Source organism: Canis lupus, chromosome 3 (genome assembly GCF_003254725.2).
Source record: "Canis lupus dingo isolate Sandy chromosome 3, ASM325472v2, whole genome shotgun sequence".
Classification (NCBI taxonomy): Eukaryota; Metazoa; Chordata; class Mammalia; order Carnivora; family Canidae; genus Canis; species Canis lupus.
Window position 1 is genome coordinate 73,689,418 of NC_064245.1, and position 27,615 is coordinate 73,717,032.

Here is a 27,615-nt window from a genome sequence, read left to right on the forward strand (position 1 = left end):
CTTGATTCCAACACCCCTGCAGCCAGTCTAGCTCTGTCAATGAATCCTCTACACATCTACACCTGCAGCTCTGCTGGAGCCGCCACAAGCCCTGGGGGTAAGAACTGTTAGCCTGGTTTGCTCTAACACTCATGAGAAAGAATTAAGGGTTGAATGGGTCTTTTCTAAAGAAGAGATCATTTGATGGGGGAAAGTAGCCTTACTTAGACTTTTAATATTTATTATTTTGTCTATATTAAAGATAAATGAGTGACCTTGGGGGCTACGGATCTAAGAAACTGTCTTGCAGGTGCTTGAGGTTTGGGCTTCCTTTCACTAGTTGCTGATTTAACCCAGTCAGTCCTTTTACCCAGAATGGATGGTCCTATCACTGTGGTGAGGTTTCTCCAGCTTTTATTTTCCTGTGATGCATGTTAATGACATCTGCCATTTGGCTATTCAAAGCATAGTTGTTACTCCGTTACTAGTTTAAAAGTTCTGCATTTGTGTTGTATGTAGAAAAGTAGGAGCACATCTGATTGATTTTGTATGTGTAGATCTTGTTCAGTCGCCTGCAGGGGTCCAGAGTGGCCAAAGATAGCCATGTGGCTGCTGCGGAGGACAGAATGATTAACAGCACCTAGGCGTTTGATTCCTAGGAGAGCTTTCTCACAGACCACCTATACTGAGTTATGAGTTAGAGTTCTATGTACTTCCTAAGTTCTGTTTCAGTTCTTGTTCCTAAGTTCATAACTTAGGAATTCATGTAGGCAAAGTCTTGAGCTTTATGACACCTAGCAGTGTCTAATAACAGCTGCTTGCCACTTCACAGAGAGGCACATGGGGTGGGAAGGGAGGAAGAAGCCACCGTGATGGCTAGCCCTGACAGTGGAATCAATGTTGGTAATCACATCCTAAACGACTTCATTTCAGGTTTTGAAATGCCTACAGTCTGGGTTCTGAAAGGAACCACATAGGTCTGGATTCAAATCCATGCTCTATCTTATTCACTGGGTTTCCTTGGGTAAGTTACTTACCCTCTAAGTTTTAGCTCCTCCCTTTGTGAAATAGGGGATGAAAATAGCTACCATTTTGGTGAGTTGTTAAAGGCATTGAACATAATAGCATGTGAAAGCGTTTGCTCTATGCAGCCACATAGGAAGCACTCAAAAAATGTCATTCTTGCTCTTTCTTATGTTGCAAAGATCATTCAACATGCTATGAAGTTTTAACCCCTTCTCTACTTTTTTGCATCACCAGGAAAAGAGAAATTCAATGATTGAGTGTTCTTTGGTAAACCACAATGGTCATTTCATAGTGTCTTTTGATTTGGACTTTCAAATCATAAGCTATTAATGAAAGTCATTCTCTGTTTTTCACTTCCTCTCACCATAGTAGTAATAGTAGTAGGAATATGGTAATATACAATAACACCTATTGAATGCATCTTTCATAAAAAAATTATGCCCTACTTTTTAAAATGTTGTAATGAAATGCCATAGTGCACATATATTGACTGAGAGGTAGGACCTTTTTATTTTATTATATTAAGAGAAGTTCAAAAAGAGTTAGTTCCTCTCCCTTCTTTAGAATAAATTACAGATGAGGTTGTGGTATTGGGTAAGGAGAAGAAGTCAGTAAAATATGGAAGCTATGACACTTCATTTCAGGGGACTTCTGAGGTAGCAATTCTGCATTTTTCAAGGACCATAGCCCCAAACCTTAGGAGCTACAAATTGAAGTACTCTGTGAGACAATAATGTTAAAAACACTTATGTCAGCTTAAGGACTCTAACTGCCTGGGCCACATTGGATCCTGAGACAAAAGGAAAAATCAGTAGTAATGATCCTGTCTTTATGAAAAATGTTGTTCCTTGTGGATTTTTGTTAAAATTAATGTTTAAAAATGTTTCATTAAAATATTATTTATCTTGATTATTGACTTTCTTGGCACCCCTTAAAATTTTTGCCTGAAATCACCCTGCTCTTGGCCTAGATGACTGCCACAATTTGTGATAATCTACACATGGTCACAGTGATTCCTATACATTATCTCTTTTATGCCTCTGCACAAAATACATTTACACATGAAAATATGGAACATTTCGGCAATGAAATAAATAGTCTGTTGACATAGCCACTAAGTGGCTAAGATAGGACTTGAACACAAATCTATTGATGCCTAACACTAAATTCATTCTCTCACCATCTTGCACTGCACCATATCAGGAATTCACAAAATTCATTCATTTGACAAACATTTTTGAGAGCATATTATGTGCCACCTTGTGCTAAGAGATACAAAATTGAAATCACTCATTCATATATACATTCAAAAAGTATTTTCTGAGCCTGTGCTATGTGTACTCTTCTATAGAGTGGGAATACAGTAGTGAACAAGCTCATCAGCCCCTTTCTTCTCTCATGGGTGTAAGAGGTGGAAGGGACAGTCAATAAATTAATGAACTAAGATTTCAGATAGCAGTAAGTGCTCTGTTTTGAAGAGATATAATAAGATGATGTGAACTAATAGCAAGTTGGCCACTTTAAGATTAGGTGGTAAAGTCAGGTCTCTTAAAGGGAATAAACTTTAAGCCAAGATCTAAGTGACAAGAGACATCCAGCCAAGGAAGGATGGGGGAGAGAACATCCCAAGGAGGGGTTAAAGCTAGTACAAGGCTCCAAGGTCAGAACAGATATGGTATGAAGTGAGATCCCAAGAAGAAACAAGAGCAGCTCATGGAAGGTGTTATAAACCAACATCAGGAGTTTGGATTTTGTTCTAAGTGTGACAGTACATAGTTAAAAGGATATAGCCTGGCTGCCATAACAAGATTCACTAGCTTAAACAAGATAGGGCTCAACATAATGGCTCAATCCCTGGCAGTCCTTGTAAGTAATTGATATAAAACCTAAATTGAGTGGCCTTTGCAGACTTACTCATTAGGTTCCTTGGACTGTATAATGGGAAACTTTAAAGAACCAGTATGAATTAGTGAGATATAATTTCATTGTGATTAGGGTATTATAACATATTTGAAAACAAATTTACCTTGACTCACCCTAGAGAACCAGGGTAGCAGAGTTGCTAAGACACCAAGTGCTGGACTCACCATGTATTAACTTTGTGACTCTGGGGCAGTTATATGACCTCCCTAAGCACCACCTTCCATATCTGGAGAAGGTGAACAGTGATACCACTGACACTATAAGGCAGTTATTGTAAGAATAAGGATCAAGCTATATGAAGTTAGTATTACTTAGCTCAGTGAATGCTAGTTGTTATCTAAAAAGACATCAAGTGGCCACTGCCTCATTCGCATGACAGAGTCAACATGGAGATGCTATCAGACTTGCTGAATAGATATAAATGTTTAGATTCATCACACAGAATAAATTATTCAGGTCATCTTAAATATGGGTAATGGATTACTGAATGTGAAGTAATATTCCAGGTTTCCTTTTGTCTGAGTTGTAGCTATTTTGTCCCTTCACCATGTCTATGTATTAATTATCTCATTTATTTATTCCAAACTCAATGAGGAGAGTCTATTACCTGCATTTTACAGATGAGGAAACTCATGGATGCAGAATTCTGAGGACATTGAGAGAAGAGCCAGATTTCAAGTTGTTTGAACACGGAACAGAGATAATTGAAGAAGTAAGATTTTCCCAATATTCATTTTTCAAGATATGTATTAAGTACCTACTCTGCTAGGAACTTTTCTGGGCCCTGGGGCTGTAGCAGTGAATAGAACCAATAGAACTTCTATTCCTACACAGCTTATATTTTAGTAAGGGGATAAGAAAAGAGAGACGATAGGGCAGCTGGGTGGCTCAGTCAGTTAAGTGTCTGCCTTTGGCTCAGGTCATGATCCTGGGGTCCTGGGATCGAGCCCCCACCCCTACCCCCCAGCATTGGGCTCCCTGCTCAGGGAGGAGCCTGCTTCTCCCTCTCCCTCTGCCCTTCCCCCTTCTGGCTCATGCTCTCTCTCTCTCACTCTGTGCTCTCTCTCTCAATTAAATAAAATCTTTTTTAAAAATTTTAAAATATTAAAAAAATGATAAAATAAAAAAACAAGAGAGACTATAAACAAAATAATAAATGTATATGTAAGGTGGTGAGAAGGGTTAGAAAGAAAAATAACTTTAAGATAAGGAGTGTATTCTGGAAAGAGGATGGCAAGTACAAGTTCAAAAGTCTGATGTGGGATCCTACTTGGGAAGTGTAAGGAATGACTAGACAAGAGTTGAAGATGAGGATTGAAGATGTCAGATCTTTCAAGGACTTGGGACTTTCCTCTGGTTGAAATAAGAAACCAGTGGAGGATTTGGAGTAGAGGAATGGCAGATTTTGAGTGCATTTTAAAGATTCCTCTGTCTGTTGGGAGGAAATGATTGAAGAGGCACAAGGCTTGTAGGAAAGACCCCCTGGGACTCTATCAAGAAAGGAGTCAGTAGGGAAGGTGGGGAGAAGTGGTTAGATTCTAATATTAAATTCATAAACTCTTAAACTTTATGTTTTCCCACACCAGGCATTGGGAAAACACCAAGCCAAGGTAAATAGCTTGGTGAGAATTTTCCTGCTTATCCATGTCCAGTACACACTGGCCTTCACTTTCCTTAGACTGGTCACTCCTATAGACAAGAAGAAGGAACAAAAGATATATTCCATGGGAAGATATGGTGTAGTGAGACCTCTCTGTGCTATATACACTGTCCCATTGTTCTGAGGAGCTGTGTGTGCGTGCACCCATGTACCTGTGTAGCCATAGTGTATACATTTTGGCACTGTAGAAAGCCCCCAAGAAATGGAAACTGTTTTCATCATTATTGTTATTGTTTGGCAGTAATCCAGATTGCTTTTGCCATCAACCTGAAGGCCTACAGAACCATAAGGACAGAAACTATTCTGTTTATTCCTATGTTTTGGACCTTCCAAGTATATGAGTAAGTGTTGTAAAAAATAAGATATTAGCTCAATGGACTCTCTATGTCCACAAATATAAAAGTCAAGGAACAATTCCTTGACATGAATTCAGGAGCCCATAGCGCTTGGTAATAAAAAATTACTTCATCGAGAACTTAAAACCCACACAAAACCTGCACATAGATGTTTCTAGCTGTTGTAGTCATAACTGCTGAAACTTGGAAGCAACCAAGATATCCTTCAGTAGGTAAATGGATAAAGAAACTACGATACATCCAGATAATGGACTACTATTCTGTGCTAAAAAAAAAAAAAAAAAAGCTATCAAACTATGTGAAGGCATGGAAGGATTTTAAGTGTGTATAAGTAAGTGAAAGAGGTTGATCTGGAAAAGTTACATACTGTATGTTTCCAGCTATATGATATTCTGAAAAAGATAAGACTATGGAGACAATAAAAAGATCAGTGGTTGCGGGATCCCTGGGTGGCGCAGCGGTTTGGCGCCTGCCTTTGGCCCAGGGCGCGATCCTGGAGACCGGGGATCGAGTCCCACGTCGGGCTCCCGGTGCATGGAGCCTGCTTCTCCCTCTGCCTGTGTTTCTGCCTCTCTCTCTCTCTCTCTCTGTGACTATCATAAATAAATAAAAATTTAAAAAAATTATTAAAAAAAAAAAGATCAGTGGTTGCCAAGGGGTGTGGAGCAGGGGGAAGACAAATGGGCAGAGCACAGAGGAATTTTAGGGCAGTGAATGTATGCATAATGATAAATGCATGTCATTATACATTTGTCCAAACTCATAGAATGTCCAACACCAACAGTGTGAACTGTAATATCAATTATGGACTTTGAGTGATGACGACGTGTCTGTGTAGGTCCATCAATTGTAACAAATGTGCCACGCTGATGGGGCATGTTGATAATAGGAGAGGCTGTGCATGTGTGGAGGGGGGGTGATATGGAAAATCACCTTTTCCATATGTACCTTCCCCTCAATTTTGCTGTGAGCCTTAAACTTCTCTACAAGAATAAAGTCTTAAAATTGTTTACTTTCAATTGTCTTAAAGCCTCCAGCTATCAAAATGGCACGTAAGGGAGAGTGTTGAGTACGATCTGGCAATGAAGCTCCTAAGTTGAACCAGGAGACAGGCACTTCTACGAACTATTATATATCTCCCTTCTGGGAATCCTCATTTGCTTCAGCGATAGGGATATGGCACAGGTATACATATATATACACTATGCCTGCACAGGTACATGGGCGCACGCACACACAGCTCCTCAGAACAATGGGACAGTGTATATAGCTTGGTAATCTATAACCCAAACTCTCAGATCAAGTCAAAGATTTAATATATAGGTTGGAACCCTGTTCCAAACTCTTGGTGAATAGAGTCAATTCTTGGCATTAAAAATAATCTATACTGGGGCATCTGGGTAGGTCAGTTAAGTGTCCAACTCTGATCTCAGCTCAGGTCTTGATCTCAGGGCCATGCGTTCAAGCCCCACCTTGGGCTCCATTCATTCATTTTAATATTAATATTCATTTTAATAAAAGAATAAGGTATTAAATTATAAATAAATAAAACTATAATCCTACAAGATTTAACAAACAACATAACCACTTAATATTTTAAATATATATCTAAATATCTTTCTAGGATTTTGAGTTCATCTTCATCATTCATATGAGGGAACCAGTGGTAAAATTCTTGGAATTACAATGAAACGTATCAGAAGCATTTATATATTTTGTAGTATTGCTATATCAGTGCAGGGCTGGGCTTCGAAGCTGCCAGAAGAAAGGGAGTTGACAACCAATTGCTCCAACATGTCCCTAAGAAAAATTCCTGCAGACTTGACCCCAACCACAACCACACTGGATTTATCCTACAACCTCCTTTCTCAACTCCAGAGTTCAGATTTTCGTTCTGTCTCTAAACTGAAGGTTTTGATTCTCTGCCATAACAGAATTCAAGAGCTGAATATCAAGATCTTTGAATTTAACAGAGAGTTAAGATATTTAGATTTGTCTTACAACAGATTGAAGATTGTAACTTGGTATTCACTGGCAGGTCTCAGGCATTTGGATCTTTCTTTCAATGACTTTGACACCGTGCCTATCTGTGAGGAGACTGGCAACATGTCACATTTGGAAATCCTAGGTTTGAGTGGGGCAAAAATACAAAAATCAAATTTCCAGAAAATTGCTCATTTGCATCTAAAAACTGTCTTCTTAGGATTGAGAAGTCTTTCTCACTATGAAGAAGGTAGCCTGCCCATCTTAAACACAACAAAACTTCACATTGTTTTACCAATGAACACAAATTTCTGGGTTCTTTTGCATGATGGAATCAAGACTTCAAAAATACTAGAAATGACAAATATAGATGGCAAAAGCCAATTTGCAAGTTATGGAACTCAAAAAAATCTTACTTTAGAGAATTCCAAGACATCTATTTTATTACTTAATAAAGTTGATTTACTCTGGGATGACCTTCTCCTCATCTTCCAATTTGTTTGGCATACGTCAGTAGAATGCTTCCAAATCCAACATCTGACTTTTGGAGGCAAGGTTTATCTCGACCACTATTCATTTGATTACTCAAACACTGTAATGAGAACTATAAAATTAGAGCATGTACAGTTCAGAATTTTTTATATTCCACAGGAGAGAGTCTACTTGCTCTTTACCAAAATGGATATAGAAAACCTGACTATATCAGATGCACAAATGCCATATATGCTGTTTCCTATATATCCTACAAGATTCCAATATTTAAATTTCGCTAATAATATCTTAACGGATGACCTGTTCAAGCAACCTATCCAATTACCTCATTTGAAAACTCTCATTTTGAAGGGCAATAAATTGGAGACGTTTTCTTTAGTGAGTTTCTTTGCCAACAACACATCCTTGAAGCACTTAGATCTGAGCCAGAATCTGTTACAACATGAAAATGGTGAAAATTGCTTTTGGCCAGAAACCTTGATCACTATGAACCTGTCATCCAACAAATTTGCTGATTCTGTTTTCAGGTGCTTGCCCAGAAATATTCAAATACTTGACTTGAATAATAACAAAATTCAAACTGTCCCTAAAGACATTATTCATCTGAAGTCTTTGCAAGAGTTAAATCTTGCATTTAATTTTCTAACTGATCTTCCAGGATGCAGTCATTTCAGAAAACTTTCAATTCTGAACATTGAAATGAACTTAATTCTCAGCCCATCTCTGGATTTTTTTCAGAGCTGTCAGGAAGTTAAGATTCTGAATGCAGGAAGAAATCCATTCCGGTGTACTTGTGAATTAAGAGATTTCATTCAGCTTGAAGAATATTCAGAGGGCATGATGATTGGATGGTTAGATTCATATATCTGTGAATATCCTTTGACTCTAAAGGGGACTCTGCTAAAGGACGTTCATCTTCCTGAGTTATCGTGTAACACAACTCTGTTGATTGTCACCATTGTGGTTATTATGCTAGTTCTGGGGATGGCTGTGGCCTTCTGCTGCTTCTACTTTGATCTGCCCTGGTATCTCAGGATGCTAGGTCAATGGACATTGCAGAGGATTAGAAAAACAACCCAAGAACAGCTCAAGAGAAATGTCCAGTTCCATGTGTTTATTGCATACAGTGAACATGATTCTACCTGGGTGAAGCACGAATTAATCCCCAATCTAGAGAAGAAAGAGAAATTGATTTGCCTTCATGAGGGAAACTTTGACCCTGGCAAGAGCATTATTGAAAATATCATGAACTGCATTGAGAAAAGCTATAAGTCCATCTTTGTTTTGTCTCCCAACTTTGTCCAGAGTGAGTGGTGCCATTATGAACTTTACTTCGCCCACCACAGTCTCTTCCATGAAAATTCTGATTACATAATTTTTATCTTACTGGAACCCATTCCACTCTACTGCATTCCTACCAAGTATCCTAAGCTGAAAGCTCTTATGGAAAAGAAAGCATACTTGGAATGGCCCAAGGATAGGCGTATATGTGGACTTTTTTGGGCAAATCTTCGAGCTGCTATTAATGCTAACTTATTAGAAACCAGAGAGATGTATGAACTACAGACATTTGTGGGGCTGAATGAAGAGTCTCAAGGTTCTGCAATCTCTCTGATAAGAACTGACTGCCTATAAAATCCTCCCTTCCCCTAGGGAGATTGGGGCCTGCATACACTGTTGGGATAGAAGTTGATACAGTCTTTATGATGGTAATTTGTCAATGTCATTAAGATGAAAAATGATTATTTTTTCATGTCAGTTCCTGGAAGGATTTCTAAGAATATATTCTACAAAATCACAAATTTGCAAAGGCTTATGTAAAAAGATTTTCATCCTAACATTGTTTATAATCATGAAAAATTGAAAACAGCTCACATTTCCATAGAATAAAGATTGATTCAATAAATCATAGTTCATTAATGCAACAACATATTACACAGCCATTAAAAAAATGAGGTAGTTCTATATTTACTAGAATGGATAAAATTATACTAATATGATGGTTTACATATTGAAATAAAAGTCTAAATGAATCTCTACCAGTACAATGGTATGGTAACACTGGCTTGGATCTGGGAGCTTGTATTACAGAAAACATTAGGTCTCTATTTGTATATTTCTGTAACATTGGAATTGCTTTAAGTGAATCTGTATTTCTTTTGTAGGTAGAAAAAACAGCAAAGAGATTTTTTGAAGCCTACACATCCTACTCATTTTGCTTGATTCTTCCTTTCTAATCTCATCAGTCATAGAATAAAAACAAGCCTTTTTAAATTTTGCAAGATTATATTTCAAAAAATGCTACTTCCCCTGATGAGAAATTTTTCTGTAGTTTCTATAGGCTTACGTACTTACTATAAAGGAAGAAAATGGCCCTACTTATTTAAGATCTGACACCAATCTCCTTTTACCTCCCTGCATCCTATCATTGAGCCCTATCAGGTTATCGGCCCTTCCCCAGAACATTCAGTCTCTTTCTCTGCCTCCCAGACCCTAGCGTTTGATATCATGATGGACTGTTCAGGGTATCTTACATCTCCTTCAAGGACAATCCAAATGTCAACTCTTTTTTTTTGAAAACTTCGTCACACAAAAAAAAAAAAAAGAAAGAAAGAAAAAGAAAACTTCCTCACTTCCAAGTATGATGTTCCTTGATGCCACATAACACTTCAGACATATTTCTATCACCAAACAGATCATTTATGTTTTTAAAGTTTCCCTTTCTTATTATACTATGAGCTCCTCAAAGGCTAGGACAGACTTCCCTCTGTCCTTATTTTCAGCATCTATTTGCTCAGTCCTTGGTTCAGGGAAGGTGTCAATGAATGTTTATGTTAGGTAAGCTAGAGGAACTTAGCAGGGACCCAACTGGCTTCAGGATAAAAAGGTGAGAAGAACAAGAATCTAGAATTGAAGGATTTCTGAGTATAGCTTGAATCACATGAAATTGCCAGTATGTGGTTGCTCTTGACCTATAAGAACATCTACTTCATTCCATTCAATCTAATAAAACTAATCTCCTAAGCAGGGTAAAATTGGGATCTGCATCTATTTTATTTCCTTACAGTTGCGGTCTTATGAATTCTCATGCTAGTAGTCATTTGAGAAATTGTAATCAAAATGGTCAACCTTGGAGTATAGGGACAGAGTCGGGTGTCAATCTACAAGCCAGGCTGTGGTACCATTTAGCTAATGACCAGTCTACTCCGAGGAGTTAGAGCTCAGTAGCCTTGAGGCTGAGTGTCTCTCTTCTCCCCCCACTGATGAGCCCATAGTCTATTTGGTAGAAGGGGAAACCCAAGGAAACCACAGTGCAGGGAGAGCAGAGAATGGGGAGAATGCATTTCCAACCAGGCTCTCAGCATCTGGGCCACTGCTATTAGTGTGATTTGTGGCTTCTGGAGGAGTCAGACAGATGCTGTTGGAGGATTTTGTAAATTTTGAGTAAATTACTCTGTGTGAGACTCTTACCTTTAAATATTAGTTAATTGGGAGCATGTAAAGTAGGTGACACTAGCCCTGAAGTCACCCAGAATTGAGTCATTCTATAGTAGAATCTGAAGTTTAGTAATACAGTTTTAAAAATAAGTATATTTGATCACAACTAAAAAAAAAAAAAACAAACAAACGTGTTAGGCATAGCTCTCAGCAATTTCTTGTTTCAGCAGTTGGACTACCCTTCAATCTTACCTATCAGACCACTGTACTATTCCTTTCTCAGAAACTTGGATACCACCAAAAATGTCCTAATTTACTTGGCTTTGACTCTTAAGGCTCATAGCAGAAAATGAATTTTGCATAAGTTTAATGCTGGGACTTGTGCTAGAAGTAGAACCTAGCCTCATGCAAACCTGATGATATATTTTACCCAAGACATCTCATATTCATTGAGAGACCCACTGTGCTCAAGAATGACATTGATTAGGAAGTAAGCATTACACAAGACTGCATGCTATAGTGGGACTGAGCGTAAAGACCCTGATCATGTGTTGAAAATGACTTCAGGTCTTGTGAAACAGCAAGACCTTTTCATTTCCTTGCCATTTGTCAACCTGGAGCTTCTTCCACTTTTTTACCCCTAGGAGACTGAGCTCTATTACTAATGTTCAAGTCTGTCTTGAGGTCTTCAGGGTGCCTTCACCACAACTGTGCATCTCTGCAGATAAATGACAATCTTGTCAGGATGCCACTGGTCCAATGTTGACAGTGTTCTATAGTCTGTAAACATGCCAAAGAGGTCTATACTAACCTGGGATTATAATCCTCTAATTCCAAGTGGTTTCGAGGGAGAAGAGTTTTAAATGTAGTTTATGGCAAATGTTCCAGAGATTCAACTCCTTTGTGAATTATAATGAACGGTTCCAGAAAAGCACAGACTAGGAATATTTAAACTGAGTGAGAGTTTAGAGCTTATGGAGTATAACTCTCACTTTTAAGTGGAAAATTGAGGCTTTGGAATTTTAAATGACTCTCCTAAGCCTGAAGTCAAACATCAGTCTTTTAACTCCTAGACTGAAGAGGATTTTCTTTCCAATGTAGGACAAGGTGCCTCTTACTTTTTGCATTTGATTTTATCTTGATCCTTTCATTTCCATTCTCTACAATGGGGCCCTGGATTGGGCTCCTTGAATATCCTGCTTATACTGTCCATAATTATTTGTGCCTGGACTCTGCAGTCTCTCCCTACTGTCTCACACTCTTCCCCTATTCCATCCCCCAACTCTTTCTTTGGAGGTCTTTCCTTGAATTTCTAAATCCTTCTTAGGGTCTGGTACAGCCAAGACTGGCAATGTTCTTTAAGTGAGATATCCCTGGCTCAGACCCAGACCCACATGGATCCTGGTCTTCATTTGTCCCCTTAAAGATGCTTTCTGATCCTCTGCCGTGCACATGAGGAGCTCTGGAACTCATGCCTACATGGTCCTCTCAGAGTCTGGTGGTTGGGCCCAAATGTGAGTTGGACAATTTGGCAAGCAGATCACTCCTACTGGCTGATGTAGTGTGGGATAACCCAAGATTGGGCCACCAGAGTGGTGCTAACACACTAATTTGGGGTGACTTTCACATCCAACACAAGATGACTTCCAGGGTCAGAGCTGTTAATAGTCTACCAACAACTCTTGGGTTTGGGCCACCGGTTGGGCTTTGTCCATCTGTGTTTTGACTGTGGTGCCACCTCTTGTCAGTAGAACCTTAGGATAGCAAGCATAGTGGGAGGTGTCTTTTACCTTGCACTCCTCCTCTTCCCCCAACCTCTGGCATTCAGAATGATAATCACCATTGCTGTAGATTCTGTGTCATGTGTTAGGTAGTCCTTCAAGGATGGTTTTCAAGACTGAACACCAGTGGGCCTTCCAATCAATATCCTCTCTTATCTGCCATTGATGTGGTGATGTTGTGCTCTCCCTGTCTTAAGCCATGAAGAAGGAAGTACATATCTTGCAGGAATGGAACTGTGCTTCTGTCTTCAGACATGAACCCCTCACCTGACCTCCCCACTGGTGTTAGTGTGTGGAAGGCAAGGGTTTGGTCAACACCGAAAGACCTCCCATTCTGGAAATGCAATGATTACTACATCAAGAGTCCAAGAGAAGACAAGACTGGAAAATACTTTGTTCTCTGTTTATACCATAAAATTCTGAATGGTAAAAGGGCCAAAACCAAAAATGGTTCACAGTTACCTATGTATTTTGGGGAAGGCTTGCATCAGTGAAACAGTACCAACCTTTTAGAAAGTGTCATTGGAAGGCAGTGTGGATGGATGATACAGTATCATGGTTAAACGTGTGACCAGTATTATAGACATGCTATTGGGGAACTTGAGAGGAAAGAAGAGCTATACTGTTTAATGTAAACAGGCTCTGAAGACCTGTGTCCTTGTGATTACAGCAATGCTACCATTTTCTCCTGATGGGACATATAAATTGAACCAGGGAGAATGCATTGGACAATACAATGCCTGAAGGGATGGTTCCTGAATTTGAACCGGAAGAGATGGTGCTTGGATCCTACAGAGAATCTTTCAACATGCCAACAGGACAATTAACAATACATAAGTAAATCTTCTCTGTCCATCTTCATAAATAAAACACTATACTTCTCATGGGTCCATGTATTTTGAAACATTTTTAAATCAAATTATTTGTAGAGTTAGGAGCTCTGTATTGCAAAAAATCTTTTCCCAGGGCCCTGTACTCCCTGGAGACAGCTCTGGGAAGGAGAATATCCTACCTTATGCAACCAGAACTTACCTTGCTTCTTATTTCTTGGCTGCTTAACTTGGGTTGGTTTTAGTGTAAGTGGTTGACAGCAGGAGAGTTTTGTCTCAGGTCCTAATGGGTCAGGTGGCAAAATTCAATGGTAAGACCCATGGATCTCACAGAATGGCAAAGGCAAATTCTAGTACCACTGTATTAAGGTTGTTAGATATTCCTCCTATGGTTTTTATAAAAAATGGAAAGAAAGAGAGGTGTTTCTTATTTTATGTCATGATGGGTAAAAGCTCCACATTACTAAGTTCTGTTCTCCCTAAGGAAGAAGTTAGATTTTTAGTTATGTCTCAGAACTTTCTAAACCTAATGATCTGAAATATTTAACTTCCTGGCAGCAGTACCTTTGGCCCTGGGGAAAAAATAGGGCAGAGAAAGAAGCTATATATACACAAGGTTAGCTCTAATTGTCCATTAGGACCAATGTCTTCTTTTGATTCCAGGACTCAGTAGTCCTGGGGAGATCCAGAGACCCATCAGCCCTCAACCTCCTCCTGATTCCTTGATTTCTGGAAAAGAGTTGAGTCAGTCTCCCTGATACTGTTATTAGTATGATGGCCATGTGTGTAACAATACAGACTGCCAACACTTCTTGAGGTTTTTATGTGCCAGACACTGTTCTAAGGATGTCATGAGTTATACTTGCTAATTCTCATAGATCTATGAGTTAAACTTTATCATTAGTCTCATGTAACAAAGTACCCAAGGTGCCCAAAAGTTAAGGGTTTATGGCTAATAAATGACAGAAATGCAAGGCAGTCTGATTGTAGTGCCTGCTTTCCTATCTACCATGCTACACCGCCTCCCAAGAGTTTGCTAACTATTGGTTTCATTCATATTTATATTCACCATGAAGATGCTTGTTCCTACTAGACTAGATTGTAAAATACTAGACTGTATTTTTGGATGGAGGTGTCTTGTTGCTTAAGAGTGATTCTCATCATTCAGTGTATAACCCAAATGCTGCCAGGCTTCACTGTGGCTAAAATAAAGCACATCAACATCAATGACCCCAAATTCTTGTCTTACCCCCACCTGCTTAAACAGGACTTCTTGCCCTCCTGTAAAGGTCCCTGTGTATAGTGTTAGGAGATCCCAAGGAGGCTCAGTTCTGCTCACATGTCACATTGTCAGCTACATTCCCCATTTGGCACCACCATAGTCGTCTGCACAATCTAGCTAACTCAGGTGGCTAGAAATGGGGCCTTTCAAAGCCCTTGAAAGAGCCTTGCACTATTGACACTGCTGAGTGAAGGGGCCTCTTAGATGATGTTGCTGTCCATGCTATGGTGTTTTCTCCCAATAATCCCCAATTAATTTATCCTTGAGGTAAGGAAAAGAGTCATGCTTCCCAAAAAAGGGTGTCAACATCTCAGCATTCCAAAGCTGCAATGCTGGAATCCAAAATCTCACCAAGTCAACATGCTCAGCATCTCTCATTATCAGGGAAATGCAAATCAAAACCACAATGAGATATCACCTCACACCTGTTAGAATGCCCATTATCAAAAAGATAATAAATAACAAGTGTTGGCAAGGATGTGGAGAAAAGGGAATTCTCACTCCCTTGAGAAGGGAATTCCTTGTTGGTGAGAATGTAAATTAGTGCAGCCACTAGGAAAACAGTATGACAGTTTCCCAAAAAATTAAAAATAGAAATACCATATGATCCAGCGATTCCAAAGAAAGTGAGAACACTAACTTGAAAAAATATCTGGACCCCCCCTACCCCCGCCATGTTCACTGCAGCATTATTCACAATAGCCAAGATATGGAAAAAACCAAAGTGTCCATTAATAGATGAATGGATAAAGAAAGTCTGGTATAAATCTATCATGGAATATTAGCCATAAAAAAGGAAGGACCTCATGCCATCTGTGACATGAATGGACCTAGAGGCATTGAGCTAAGCGAAATAAGCCACACAGAGAAAGGCAAATGCTGTATGATCTCACTTATATGTAGAATCTAAAAAACAAAATGAAAAAAAAAAAACAAAAAAACAAAAAAACAAATACCAAGCTCATAGATACAGAGAACAGATTCATGTTTGCCAAAAGCTGGCGGGTGGTGGGTGAAATGGGTAAAGGGAAGCAAAGGTATAAACTGCCAGTTATAAAAAAAGTCCTAGGGATGTAACGTACAGCATAATGACTATAGTTAATAACAATGTATTGCATATTTGAAAGTTGCTAATAGGGTAGATCTTAAAAATTCTCATCCCAAGAAAAAACGGTTTTGTAACTATATACGATGATGGACGTTGACTAAATTTATTGTGGTGATCATTGCACAGTATATACAAATTTCAAATCATGTTTTACACCTGAACTAATGTAATGTTGTACGTCAATCATGTCTCAATTTAAACAGTTAGGAGAGAAAAATAAGACAATCATACTAGTGTTTACAGCTTATTTAAAAATACTTTGAAATTTAGTGTCATATTAAATAACCCTGTTAGAAAACAGATAAACCTCTAAAAATAAAACTGAAAATTACTCAACTGGATGCACATAAATATACATCATAAACCACCAAATCTGTAATAGCCAATTAACTTTAAAAAAAAAAATAAGAAGTGGCTAGGGGCACCTGGGTGGCTCAGTGGTTGAGAGTCTGCCTTCGGTTCAGGTTGTGATCCTGGGGTCCCAGGATTGAGTCCTGCATCAGGCTCCTCATAGGGAGCCTGCCTCTCTCTCTGTGTCTCTCATGAATAAATAAAATTTTAAAAATAAAAATAAAAAGTGGTTATATACACAACCTCAGAAAACTTCATGATTAAAACCCACTAAGAGGAAAAACACTGCATATTCATTACAATAAAAATAGTCCTAGGAGTATGTGTAATCAACCTAACTGGTGAAAACTTTCTATAACTATTATAATATGAAAATAAAAATTTCTGTTCATTTTTAAAACATTGCCAAATACTCATTTGGGCTCTTTTCTATAATATTTTTCTGAAAAGTAGAAGTGAAAAAATCACTAAACGTTTTGATGCTTAGTAATAAATTTATGAGTGTTTAGTTGTGAATACTTAGCCAATTAGGCAAAAATTAATTTTGATCCTTTGCTGCTTCCCTTTCAGTTTTTGTCCATTATCGTTCCAGGGCTCATAATTGTATAGAGACCACAAAGTCATGTCATCTTTCTCAGTCTTTACAATTTATATAGCAAATTTGAATTAAAATTTAAAAAAAAATTTATTCTTTAGAAAGTTAAAAAAATCAGGGCACCGGGGTGGCTCAGTGGTTGAGCATCTGCCTTTGGCTCAGGTGGTAATTCCAGGGTCCTGGGATCGAGTCCCGCCTCAAGGTCTCTGCAGAGAGCCTGTTTCTCCCTTTATGTCTCTGCCTTTCTCTGTGTCTCTCATGAATAAATAAATAAAATCTTAAAAAAAACAAAACTTCAAAAAATCTGCTCCCCCAAGCCAAGCATGTTTGGGTTATAAAATGAAAACAAATAGCTGAACTACATATGTTGCCCAAGATTAGAAAAAAAACCCTCTGTCCTCAAAACCAAGTGTGCACATCTCAGCACTCCAAAGCCTCGGTGCTGGGATCCAGAGTTTTATTGAGCCTCTCATGAAATCTATTTGTTCAGCAGTCACTCCTAACATTTGTGGGAGCTCCGAACCACTCCAGGGGCCAAGGAGCATGCTTAGCACCTCATCCCTCCCACTTTCCTTATTCCTTTTACCTCTCCTTTGCAACCCTGCCCCCTGCCCCCACCAAGTACTCTTTCCTCCTCCCACCTATGCATATTAATATACACACAGAAACGGGGAGGAGTGAACATCATCCAACTAGCCCAACTTTTATTCCCAGTTTGGTTTCAGTTAGAACACACTGCTACATATTTTATTAGGCAAATTGGATGGAGACGTTTGCCCCATAAGGAGGCCCACAAGAGGATGAGGGTGGGGTGAGGATGAACAAATTCTCCATTGTCAGAACCTTAGAAAACCTTAGACCCAACATCTTCCTTAGGCTTTCAAATAAGCAGGAAGCTCGATCAGCTTGCAACTGACTTGATATTATAGCTAAAACCTGAAAGGACAGCAGTTCGCTTTTAATTTTTACATCTCTCGGTCTTAAAACTTAGCTACAAAAAAACAAAACAAAAACAAAAACAAAAACCCACCAAAAACAAAACCCCCCAAAAATTAGCTTCAGGTCCCAAACTAGAAAGAACAAAAATGATATACGGAGGTCATTAAAAAGGAGAAACCAAACCAAATAACAACAAAAAAAGAAAATGAGAGAGAAAAGGACCGAGAGAGAGAGAGAGAGAGAGAGAGAGAGAGAGAGAGCAAGCTGGCAGGCGCCCACTATCCTGCAACTTCTCATTTTGCAGCGCGCCTCTAACCTTAAAGCAACGGCCGGCCCGGTGGAAGGCAAACGCCCTGGGGTTCACCAGTTTCACTTCACTGGTTCCCTCCTCACCGGGGATGGAAAGCAGAAGTTCACCACATGAAAATAGACCCCTGTTGGGCATGCAACAGCAACACCGTCAGCAAAGCGTCTCTTCCTGTTAGTTCACTTCTTCAATTCTCAGCTTGGCTCTTTGCAACCTAATTAGTCGGGCTCTATGAGAAACCCTGCCTGGCCTTGAACCGGTGGCTTTACAGTGTTTGCTGAAGCTCCTGACCGCCCAGTGTTTCGGAAAGTCTGCTCTAAATTCCTTAATGGGCCCTTGTGCCGGAGAAAGAACTACAGGGAAAAACCTTTCTGACCCTCTCCAGAGCTCACCTTGACCCGGGGCACCTGTCCCAGTAGTCAGTCTTCAGAGAGCGGACCTGCAAGGGACTCAGGGCGTTGGGATGTTGCAAGAGAGCTGCCCTGATTTTTCTTTTGCTGTTTTCCCAGTTTTCTTTCTTTTTCCTCTTTTGCTACCTCGGAAAGGCAGAGAGTGAAGCTGCTTTTTGGGTCTACTCAATTCTTATTCCTGTCTCCAATCAGAAATAAGTGGGAAAAGAAAAAAAAGAAAGAAGAAAGAAAGAAAGAAAGAAAGAAAGAAAGAAAGAAAGAAAGAAAGAAAGAAAGAAGAAAACAGAAAGAGAGGGGGGAGGGAGAGAGAGAGAGAAAGAAGGGAGGGAGGGAGAAAGACGGAAAGAGAGAGGAAGAAAGAAAAGAAAGAAAAGGAAGGAAGAAGAAAGAAGGAAAGAAAGACAGAAAGAAAGAAAGAAAAGAGAAAAGAAAGAAAGAAAGAAAGAAGGAAGGAAGGAAGGAAGGAAGGAAGGAAGGAAGGAAGGAAGGAAGGAAGGAAGGAAGGAAGGAAGAAAGAAAGAAAAGGATCAACAGTGGAAACCAGGGAAAGTCCTTGAAAGCCGGAACCTTGCTGCAGCCTCAGCATCACACCTGAGAGCTTGTTAGCGGCCTCACCTGAAAACTTGTTAAAAATGTAGTATTTCATGATTCATCCCAGACCTACTGAATTAGAATCTGCATTTTAACACCCCCCCCCCCCCCCCCGCCCCGTGATTCCTACGTACAATAAGGTTTGAGAAACTTGGAAAAGAAACTCGAAAAATGAATTCAAGTCTTGCCCCCAAGGGCGTGCCCTTGGGTGAAATTTTGGGATCACAGCGACACCTTGTGGTCGCCTTGGTAGTTGCTGTTGTGCTTTCCGTGGGGGACAAGCAGCACCTGAGGGCAGCGGGTTGGTTCATCCCTGGATCCCTGGAGCGACAGGTGACCGTTGTACCAGCGCCCACGGGTCTCTCTCCACCACGCTGTCAACGGAAGGGATCCGGGCCCTCTTTGAAGGATGCCTTCTGCTGGAGCTTAGGACGGCTGGTGGGCAGCTGAAACAGCAGGACAACAGATCTCAAAGCATTTCTTCACCCTTCACTAGACTTTTCATAAAATTCACAAAGCCATTAAAACTCAGAGGCACAAGATGGTTCTGGAGATCACCTAGATGAGTGGTCCTCACCTGTCGAGGATGACGATCACGATATAATATGGTTATTACTGAACATTTGTTTCAAGGGCTGGTCTAAGTGCCTGCATGCATGAAGTCCTTTAAACTCCACAAGCCAGCGAGGCAGATGATAGTATATTATCTCTGTTTTGTGGATCCTCATCCACTAATTTTGTTAGTAGTCGTTGTTGGTTGAGAAATATCTAGACCGATATGAAACTATTATGATGAATCTCGTAACTCTCGAAAATAAATTTGCATTGAACGAAGCTCGATGGCTTCATACAATACATATTTTGGGGAAGAGTAGTGCAGATGTAGAAGGTTTGTTATCTTACTCAGCCTCAGGCTGTGCTTGGGCACAGAGAGACTTTTGGCTTCTTGCAACAGCTCCAAGGCTCTCCAAAGGATTCGTAGCCCACAGGCTGGGAATCCCCAATGTAGAAGCAACCCTATTGTTGATGCCATACCATACAATCCTGAACACACCTGATTTTATCTGGGCTCTGATCCACAAGAGGATCAAGGCCTGCCTTGGCCTTGGATGGCAGACTTTGGGGAGTAGCAGATGAGGACATTGACTTCAAGGAAGTTACCAATGGCTACACCTCTAGCTTGAAAAGCTACACTATAGTGTCCATGGCCAATCTCTTTGTTCTGTTCTCCAACCTATACACCCTAGGAAGAATAATTTTCCTAAAGCACAGTTATTTATTTGGGTTAGTCTCCAACTCAAAATTAACTCCAATTATGCCCAGCTGGCTACATGAGATAAAGCCCATTCTGATTACCTTGGCTTTCAAAGCATAATCTTACACCAACTAATCACTTGCTTGTCGCTATTCTCTTCATGTCTCCTATGCTGTCTAGACTATTCCTCGTGTCCTCTGGGTTGTCAGGCCTCAGAGGAGACCTCTACGAGGCCAGCTAGTGGCTAGGGTGACCCTCCCTGGGAAGTCTCGCCTTGGTTAAGTCACTTGGAATGCAGTGTTAGATCCTACGTAGACACAGAAGTTTGACAGCCTTCTCTTAAGAGCAAACGGAGGTTTACTGTAAAAAATATAATTACTGATTTGACCACATAAGTGCACATGCTGTTGGGTATTCTCTTCTACTGGCCCTTATTGGAAGAAGTAGCTTGGTCAGCATGAGTCTTAGCCGTTTCTTGTTTCTGGCTGCCCAGTATCAATTCCCTCTTCCTAAAAATACATTATTTCCTTTTTAGGCATCATTTCTTCCCACTGGATATAGTCTGTGAGACAGTGACCAAGATTCTGGCACTTTCTGGTTAATGGGTAGAGAGGTGGCCCAGGTTCTTCTTTTTTTTTTTTTTTTTTTTTTTAAGATTTTATTTATTCATGAGAGACACACAGAGAGAGAGAAGCAGAGACACAGGCAGAGGGAGAAGCAGGCTCCATGCAGGGAGCCCGACTTGAACCCGGGTCTCCAGGATCACACCCTGGGCTGCAGGCGGCGCTAAACCGCTGCGCCACTGGGACTGCCCAGTGGCCCAGGTTCTTAGAACAGTAGATAGTTGCATGCTCTCTTCCTGTATTTCAATCTTGACCAAAGGATCAAAGAAATAGAAAATAATTCTATTTTATCTCCACACTGGTGCCCTGGTCTTCTTCCGGAGCAGCTTCTTTTAGATTTCCTGGTGGTCTTCAAATTCTATCCTCCAGGGGAGGAGGTAACTGGGTGATGGGCATTAAGGAGGGCACATGATGTAAAAGACTGCTGAATCACTGAACTCTACCTCTGAAACTAATAATATACTATATGTTAATTAATTGAATTTAAATCTAAAAAATTGTTTTAAATTCTATCCTCCAGAAATATCCTAGTTCCTGTTTCCAAGTCTCCATTTCACTGATTCTGTGAGCCCTTGACATCCTTCCCCCTCCCAAAAAAAAAACTTTAAGTTAATATGCTATGCAACTATTTCTAGAATATGTTGTGTAAAAAACAACCCTTCAATTCTCAGTTGTTTATACCAACAAGAATTTATTTTCCAAAGTCACAGTAGTTTGGGTCAGCTGGGGCAGTTGTGTTTCAGACTTCAGGTCTGGTTAGGTCTGTTCCACGTGCCTCTCATCTGAAGACAGAAGCAGCTCTTCAGGGCATGCTCTTCTCATGGTAGATGGTATGGGGCAAGGTAGCCCACACAAGCACATTTAAACTCTCTGTCGAGCATTATACATGTTAGTCTGCATTTCGTTGGCCAAACCAAGTCACATGGTCAAACTTAAACTCACTCGTGCGGGGATATGTATTCTGCTTTACTCTATAGGCAGGCACCACAAAGTCCCCATTGAAAGGGCATTGGCGTATTTGTATCCTGTTGCAAGTAGAGGGTGCAAAATTAGGACCATTAACCTACCTTGGTTAGCCAGAAAGTAATAAAATGTTAACAGAAATTAATTTCAACATAGTTAATTTTATCCATCTTTGCCATGATGGTTTGTGTTGTCTACCTCTTGTTTAAGAAATTTCTGGTCCTGGGACGCCTGGGTGGCTCAGTGGTTGAGCCACTGCCTTTGACTCAGGGTGCGATCCTGGAGTTCCAGGATCGAGTCCCACATCCGGCTCCCTGTGAGGAGCCTGCTCTCCTTCTGCCTATGTCTCTGCCTCTCTGTGTTCTCTCATGAATAAATAAATAAAATCTTAAAAAAAAAGAAATTTCTGGTTCTTTGACCCAGGAATATGGTAAAGATAGTCCTTTTTATTTTGCTTTTCACATTGAAGTGGGCACCCAACTTTGAATCTTTGCTAATGGCTGACCAATTGGCTCAGTCTTGGTTTTGTTTGTTTGTTTGTTTTAAAGATTGATTGATTGATTTTAGAGAGAATGTGTGTGCACATGTGAGCAGGGCCTCCGAGGGGCCAAGGGAGAGGGAGAAAGAATCTCCAGTAGACTTCCTGATGAGCATGGAGCCCATGGGGGTGGGGATGGGGGAGCTCAATCCCAAGACCCTAAGATCATGACCTGAACCAGAACCAAGAGTTGGACGCTTAACAGACTAAGCCACCTGTGTGCCCCTGCAGCCTTATTTTTTGAATAGTTCATCCTATTCCCACTGACCTGTAATGCCACCTTTGCCATAGACCAAGCTTCCATAAATGCCAGAGTGCCTTTCTGGATTCTCTCTTCTGTTTCATTATTCTGTTCATCAACTTCAGGGCTGATATTGCCCTTCTCAATTATTCCATGTTTAATCTTTATTTAGAATCAACCTATCAAGTTCCACATATGCACACTAAAAATATCGATCAATATTTTGTTTGGAATTTCTTTGAATTAAAGATTAATATGGGGGGAAAGAGGTTTTTCAAGATAATAAGTCTTCCTCCCAATGGAGGGCTTCTAATTGCATTCTGCAAAGTTTTATAATTTTCTTCTTATAGCATGCAATCATTTGTTAGATTTATTCCTAGAAATTTTATTTTTATGCTGTGATTTAAATGTAATCTTTTAAAAATTACATCTTTTAATTATTTGCTGCATATATAGAGAGAACATGATCAATTTTTGTATGTTGCTCTCAAAGCCAGCAATCTTTATCATATAGCTACCATTTATATAATCCTTACCATGTGCCAGGCACTGTCCTAAGCATTTTATATGTATAGAATACATTCAAATTCACAATGACTCTCTGAAGGAGGTATTATTATTATAACTATTTATATATAAGGGAACTGATGTTTAGAGAAGTGCAGAGAGATTAAATAAATTGTCCCAGATCACAAACGGTGAAGCCAGGATTCAAACTCATTGTCCAATATCCAGGGCTATAACCATGAAACTGTATTTGCCTCTTAACCTTGTCAAGCTTTTGCAGTTAATTCAAATGATTTGCTTGCCTAGTCTCTTAGGTTTGCTGTGTAAACCATGAAAACAACAAATACTTTAAAAAAACAACTAGCAAATACATAGTTAACACACTATTGAAGCTGTGCAAGGGTTGTGTGTGTGTGTGTGTGTTAGAAGGAGGAGCTTTATAAAAAGCAGCATTCTCAGAGCAAATGGAATTCCCCAAACCTTTGGGATTGCTGGTATACTTCACGGAGGAGCCAGGCATTTCAGGCAATGCAGTACTAGTCACGTCAGGGCATCCAGAGAGGCCTGAAAGGGGAAAGAGGCCCAGGGCCAAGTGCAACAGACAGTGTCAAATGACAGGCCCTCTCCTTCCCCACCCCACCCCCAGATTTGTGCTGAATCCAAGGCCATTTGGGCCCCTCCCTCTCACAGAGCCAGGCCTAGGGGGCCATCTCTGGAGGCTGAAATACGACAATCCCATGGGCTTCTGCTCCAAACAGGCTTGTGTTTGAAACCACTGTATACTTGGCTCTGGTTGTACACACATGACTTTCCTGGTGCTGGAAAAAAGCGGGGAGGGGGAATCAGGAGGATGAAAGGGGAGGTCTTGAGGGATGGGGAATTCTTTTTCCAGTCTAGTGAATGAGGTTAATAAGTGGAAAAATAAAACTACTCTCCGTGAAGGGTCTTTGGAAGGGTTACCAGGCCACAGTAATTAAAAGCAAATTAAAAGGCTATATCATTCATGCAGCCTCAATGGCCTGTCACAGCTCTGAGGGAGCTGAGTCTGCTTTGGGGCAGTGGAGGGAGAGCGGGCAGGAGGGAGGGTGGGAAGGAGGGAGAGCGGGGAGGACTGGGGGTCCTTGCATGTGGGGTGGCCACCAACGAGAAGCAGGGATCCCGCCTATGTCTCCCTCTGTGGCATCCCAAATGCTAATTCATGAATTAGGGAATTGATGGGATGATCATCTTCCAAAACCCCACGACAGACTGAACATTTGTTCACACATTTCCAAGAAATGTTTTCTAGGGCTTTGTATGGTGTGGAAAAAAACCCACACCGAGCCAACCTTCAGTTTGGTCATCTTGAGGGAGTCACTTGATTCTCTCTCTGGCTCTCAGTTTCCCCTCTGTAAAATGAAGGTGCAAACTAGATAAAAAAAAAAAAAATTTTTTTTTTTTTTTCCAAACAAGTGCTCTCCTGAGTCTTCTCTGAAACTCGGGACAGGTAGGAAGAAGAGAGATAAAAATATTCATTAAGCAATTCAGCCCTTACGGCTTCTGTCGTTTTTGACCTCAGACCACTTGTGACATCACCTGGTTGAGCAGTTAATTCTAACAAGCTCATTTCTGTGACATGCTAATGCTGTCCACAGTTCTGGGTGACCCCAGAGGTCTAGGCGCTGCCTCTGCACGGGTTTGGCCCCTCTTGCCACCTCGTAGGAGGTGTGGAAGGCAGCCCACATCATGTCCTTCTCAGGAAGACTGACCTGTGACAAGCCACTGGGTGGGGAGAACTCAGGCAGGTTCTGGGCCAGCAGAGGAAACCTTGAGGCCCACGTCGAAGTGGGTCCCAGAGATCTACATCTGTATTGCATGAGAGTCTAGAGTTTCCCCATGAAACCTTTCTTGAAACCCCAAATTCGGGTTGTGATGTTGTTCCTGTTGTCCAAAGCACCCTGGTTATTTGCTAACCGAGAACTTAAAATTTGTTAGTGGTATTGCCTGTATCCATACCCAGGCTGCATGTGCCCTTTCTCTGGTCTTGAGGTCAGAAACCATGACTTTACCCAAAAATCCCCGCACCTAGCAAAGTCCTCACCATACAAAGGTGACGATATTCTTCAAAAATAGCAGCAGCAATATTTCCAGTGTCAAACGTTCCATTCCCCTCCCCAAGGCAGGATCTATTTCCCCTCCCCTCGGGGATGGGTGGGGAGGGGCAGCTCCGTGACTGCCTCCACAAATAGAATCCTGCAGAAAGCTTGATTTCCAAGGCTAGATTATAAAAAGAAATAAGGCTTCTGCTGGACGCCACCTCCCTTGGGATGCTCACCCTTGAAACCAGCCACTAGCTTGTGGGGAGCAAACGATGCCCCCAGCTGACAGCCAGCTTCCACTGCCAGACAGATGAATGAAGGGACCTTCCAATGATTCCATCCTGTAGACTTCAAGTCTTCCAGTTGAGGCATCAGACATGGGAGGGCAAGACAAGGTGTCCCTGGTTTGTCATGTGCAAATTCTTGACCCACAGAATCTGTGAGCATAATAAATGATGGCACTGCACCACTAAGTGTTGGGGATGTTGCCCAGCCCTAGTGTTTGGAACAGTGGTCTATGATAGACACTAAATACATCAGTGAACAGCCAGCTGTAGGTTCTAGAGGATCCCTGTACCCTCCTGGACCCTCCGAGGATGTAGAAGAGAGAGAGAGTCATTTCAGGAAGTAAGTAGAAGTATACTTTGTTTCTCTAAAGAGTTAAGGCATATGTATCTATAAATACCTACTCGACTATAATAATAGAAAAGATTCTTTTAAAAATCAGGATCCTATCAAGCCATGAAAAAACATGGAGGAAACTTTAATGCATATGGCTAAGTGGAGGAAGCCAATCTGAAGAGCCTATTGACTGCAGGTTACAGCTACTAAGACCTTCTGGAAAAGGTGTAAGTAAAAAAAAAAAGAGAGAGAGAGAGAGAGAGAGAGGAGAAGGTGTGAGTATGGGAGCAATAAAAAATATCAGTGGTCGCCAAGGTTTAGTGGGGAGAAGATGAATAACAGCGCACACAGGATTTTTAGGGCACTGAGACTATTCTATATACTATAACGGCGGATACATGTTATTATATACCCAAAGCTATAGGATGTACAACACTAAGCGTGAACACTAAGGTAAACTATAGGCTTCGTTGGTTTGTCAGTGTTGGTTTCGAGATTATAGTGTTGGTTTCTCGACTATAACAAATATACCACTCTGGGGTTGATGGTGGGGTCACCTGTGCTTGGGTGGGGACAGGAAGTATATGGGAAAATCTGCATTTCCTATTTAGTTATGTTTTCTTTCCATTCCATTTTGCGGTAAACCTAAACTGCTCTAAAAAAATAAAGGTTGGGGCACCTAGCTGACTCAGTCAGTAGAGCATGAGACTCTGGATCTTGGGGTTGTGAGTTTGAGCTCCATGTTGAGTGTAGAGATTACTTTAAATATAAATTAAAATAAATTAAAAATAAGGTCTATTTCTTTAAAGGCCATTTAAATATGGCCTTATTTAACAGCCTAGGGATTCCTTCTTCCCTCTCTCCAACCTTCTTGCAAACAAACAAGCTGTGGGTTTCTGGTGTTTGCATCATTGCATTAGAGCTTGAGGGTGAATCCAACCATGTACACCATGGGTTAATTTGCCCCAGGACTTAGTCTTTCCTTCTTCTTTCCTTTCTTTGGTGGACTGCATGTTAGCTGGGAGCTGATCTGTTTCTAACATAATTTAAGGAGTCCTCTGTTGTTGCTTTGAGTGACAGGAAAAAAACTTGAGCCTTAGAAGGCACAGAACTAAATGAATGGCTTAGGAAGAGATTAAAACAAGGACTCCAGGGCAGTTTGAATAATTAATTAAGCCTTCATTATCCTTGTTTCTCTAACAGTTATTAATTAACTCTTTTCTATAAAAATATCAAGGGAATCATCATTCTTAAAACTGGCCAACATAAACGTGATGTTTAATTTTGTGTTGTAATTAAAATTGGATGTTAAAATGGGCTTTTATTGTTATATCTATTTATTTAATAGGTACCTCCTCAGAAAATTCAGCAGCTGACCATGTCGTTTCCACATGATCTGGATAGAAGCTTAATTTATATGGACGTGTGTGCATGTTTACACAGTTGCTAAACATCTTGGAAGAAGAGTGGTTGTCTCTCTGTGCCACAGAAATTTCTAACCTCCATGGGAGTAGAGATTTGATGACTGGGACACCAAAGGTTCAGTGGGTTGTGACACCACAGGACAGGAAAATGCATGACCAGAAGCCTAGGCTGACAAGGGGGAAGTCTAAGAGCTGTTCTGTGAGGTTTTGCATAGAAATCATCATAACAATATGTTGGCTACTTGGATTGAAATTTAAGAAAAAGAAATCATTATAACAGAGAGTTTCTTTTTATTAGTTAAAATATTTTAAGA

The 27,615-nt window shown here is 40.4% G+C and overlaps 1 protein-coding gene across 3 annotated transcripts; it reads left to right on the forward strand.

Annotated features, from left to right (window-relative positions):
• TLR10 (toll like receptor 10) lies at positions 1-27,615 on the forward strand. 3 transcript variants are annotated; one of them, XR_004814452.2, is made up of 3 exons: positions 1-97; positions 3,549-3,640; positions 27,226-27,615. XR_004814452.2 is itself a non-coding variant. In XM_025437861.3 (3 exons), exon 3 carries the CDS (start codon positions 6,631-6,633, stop codon positions 9,052-9,054), a length of 2,424 nt encoding a protein of 807 aa, XP_025293646.1. In that variant the 5' UTR covers positions 1-97; positions 3,549-3,640; positions 6,569-6,630; the 3' UTR covers positions 9,055-13,526. The 3 variants fall into 3 exon arrangements, 1 of the variants encoding a protein (XP_025293646.1); XR_004814451.2 differs by lacking the exon at positions 27,226-27,615 and adding an exon at positions 13,309-13,526; XM_025437861.3 differs by lacking the exon at positions 27,226-27,615 and adding an exon at positions 6,569-13,526.

Coding starts and splice junctions, on each gene's coding strand:
- TLR10 (XM_025437861.3), top strand. CDS start 6,631: ATGAAACGTATCAGAAGCATTTATATATTTTGTAGTATTGCTATATCA.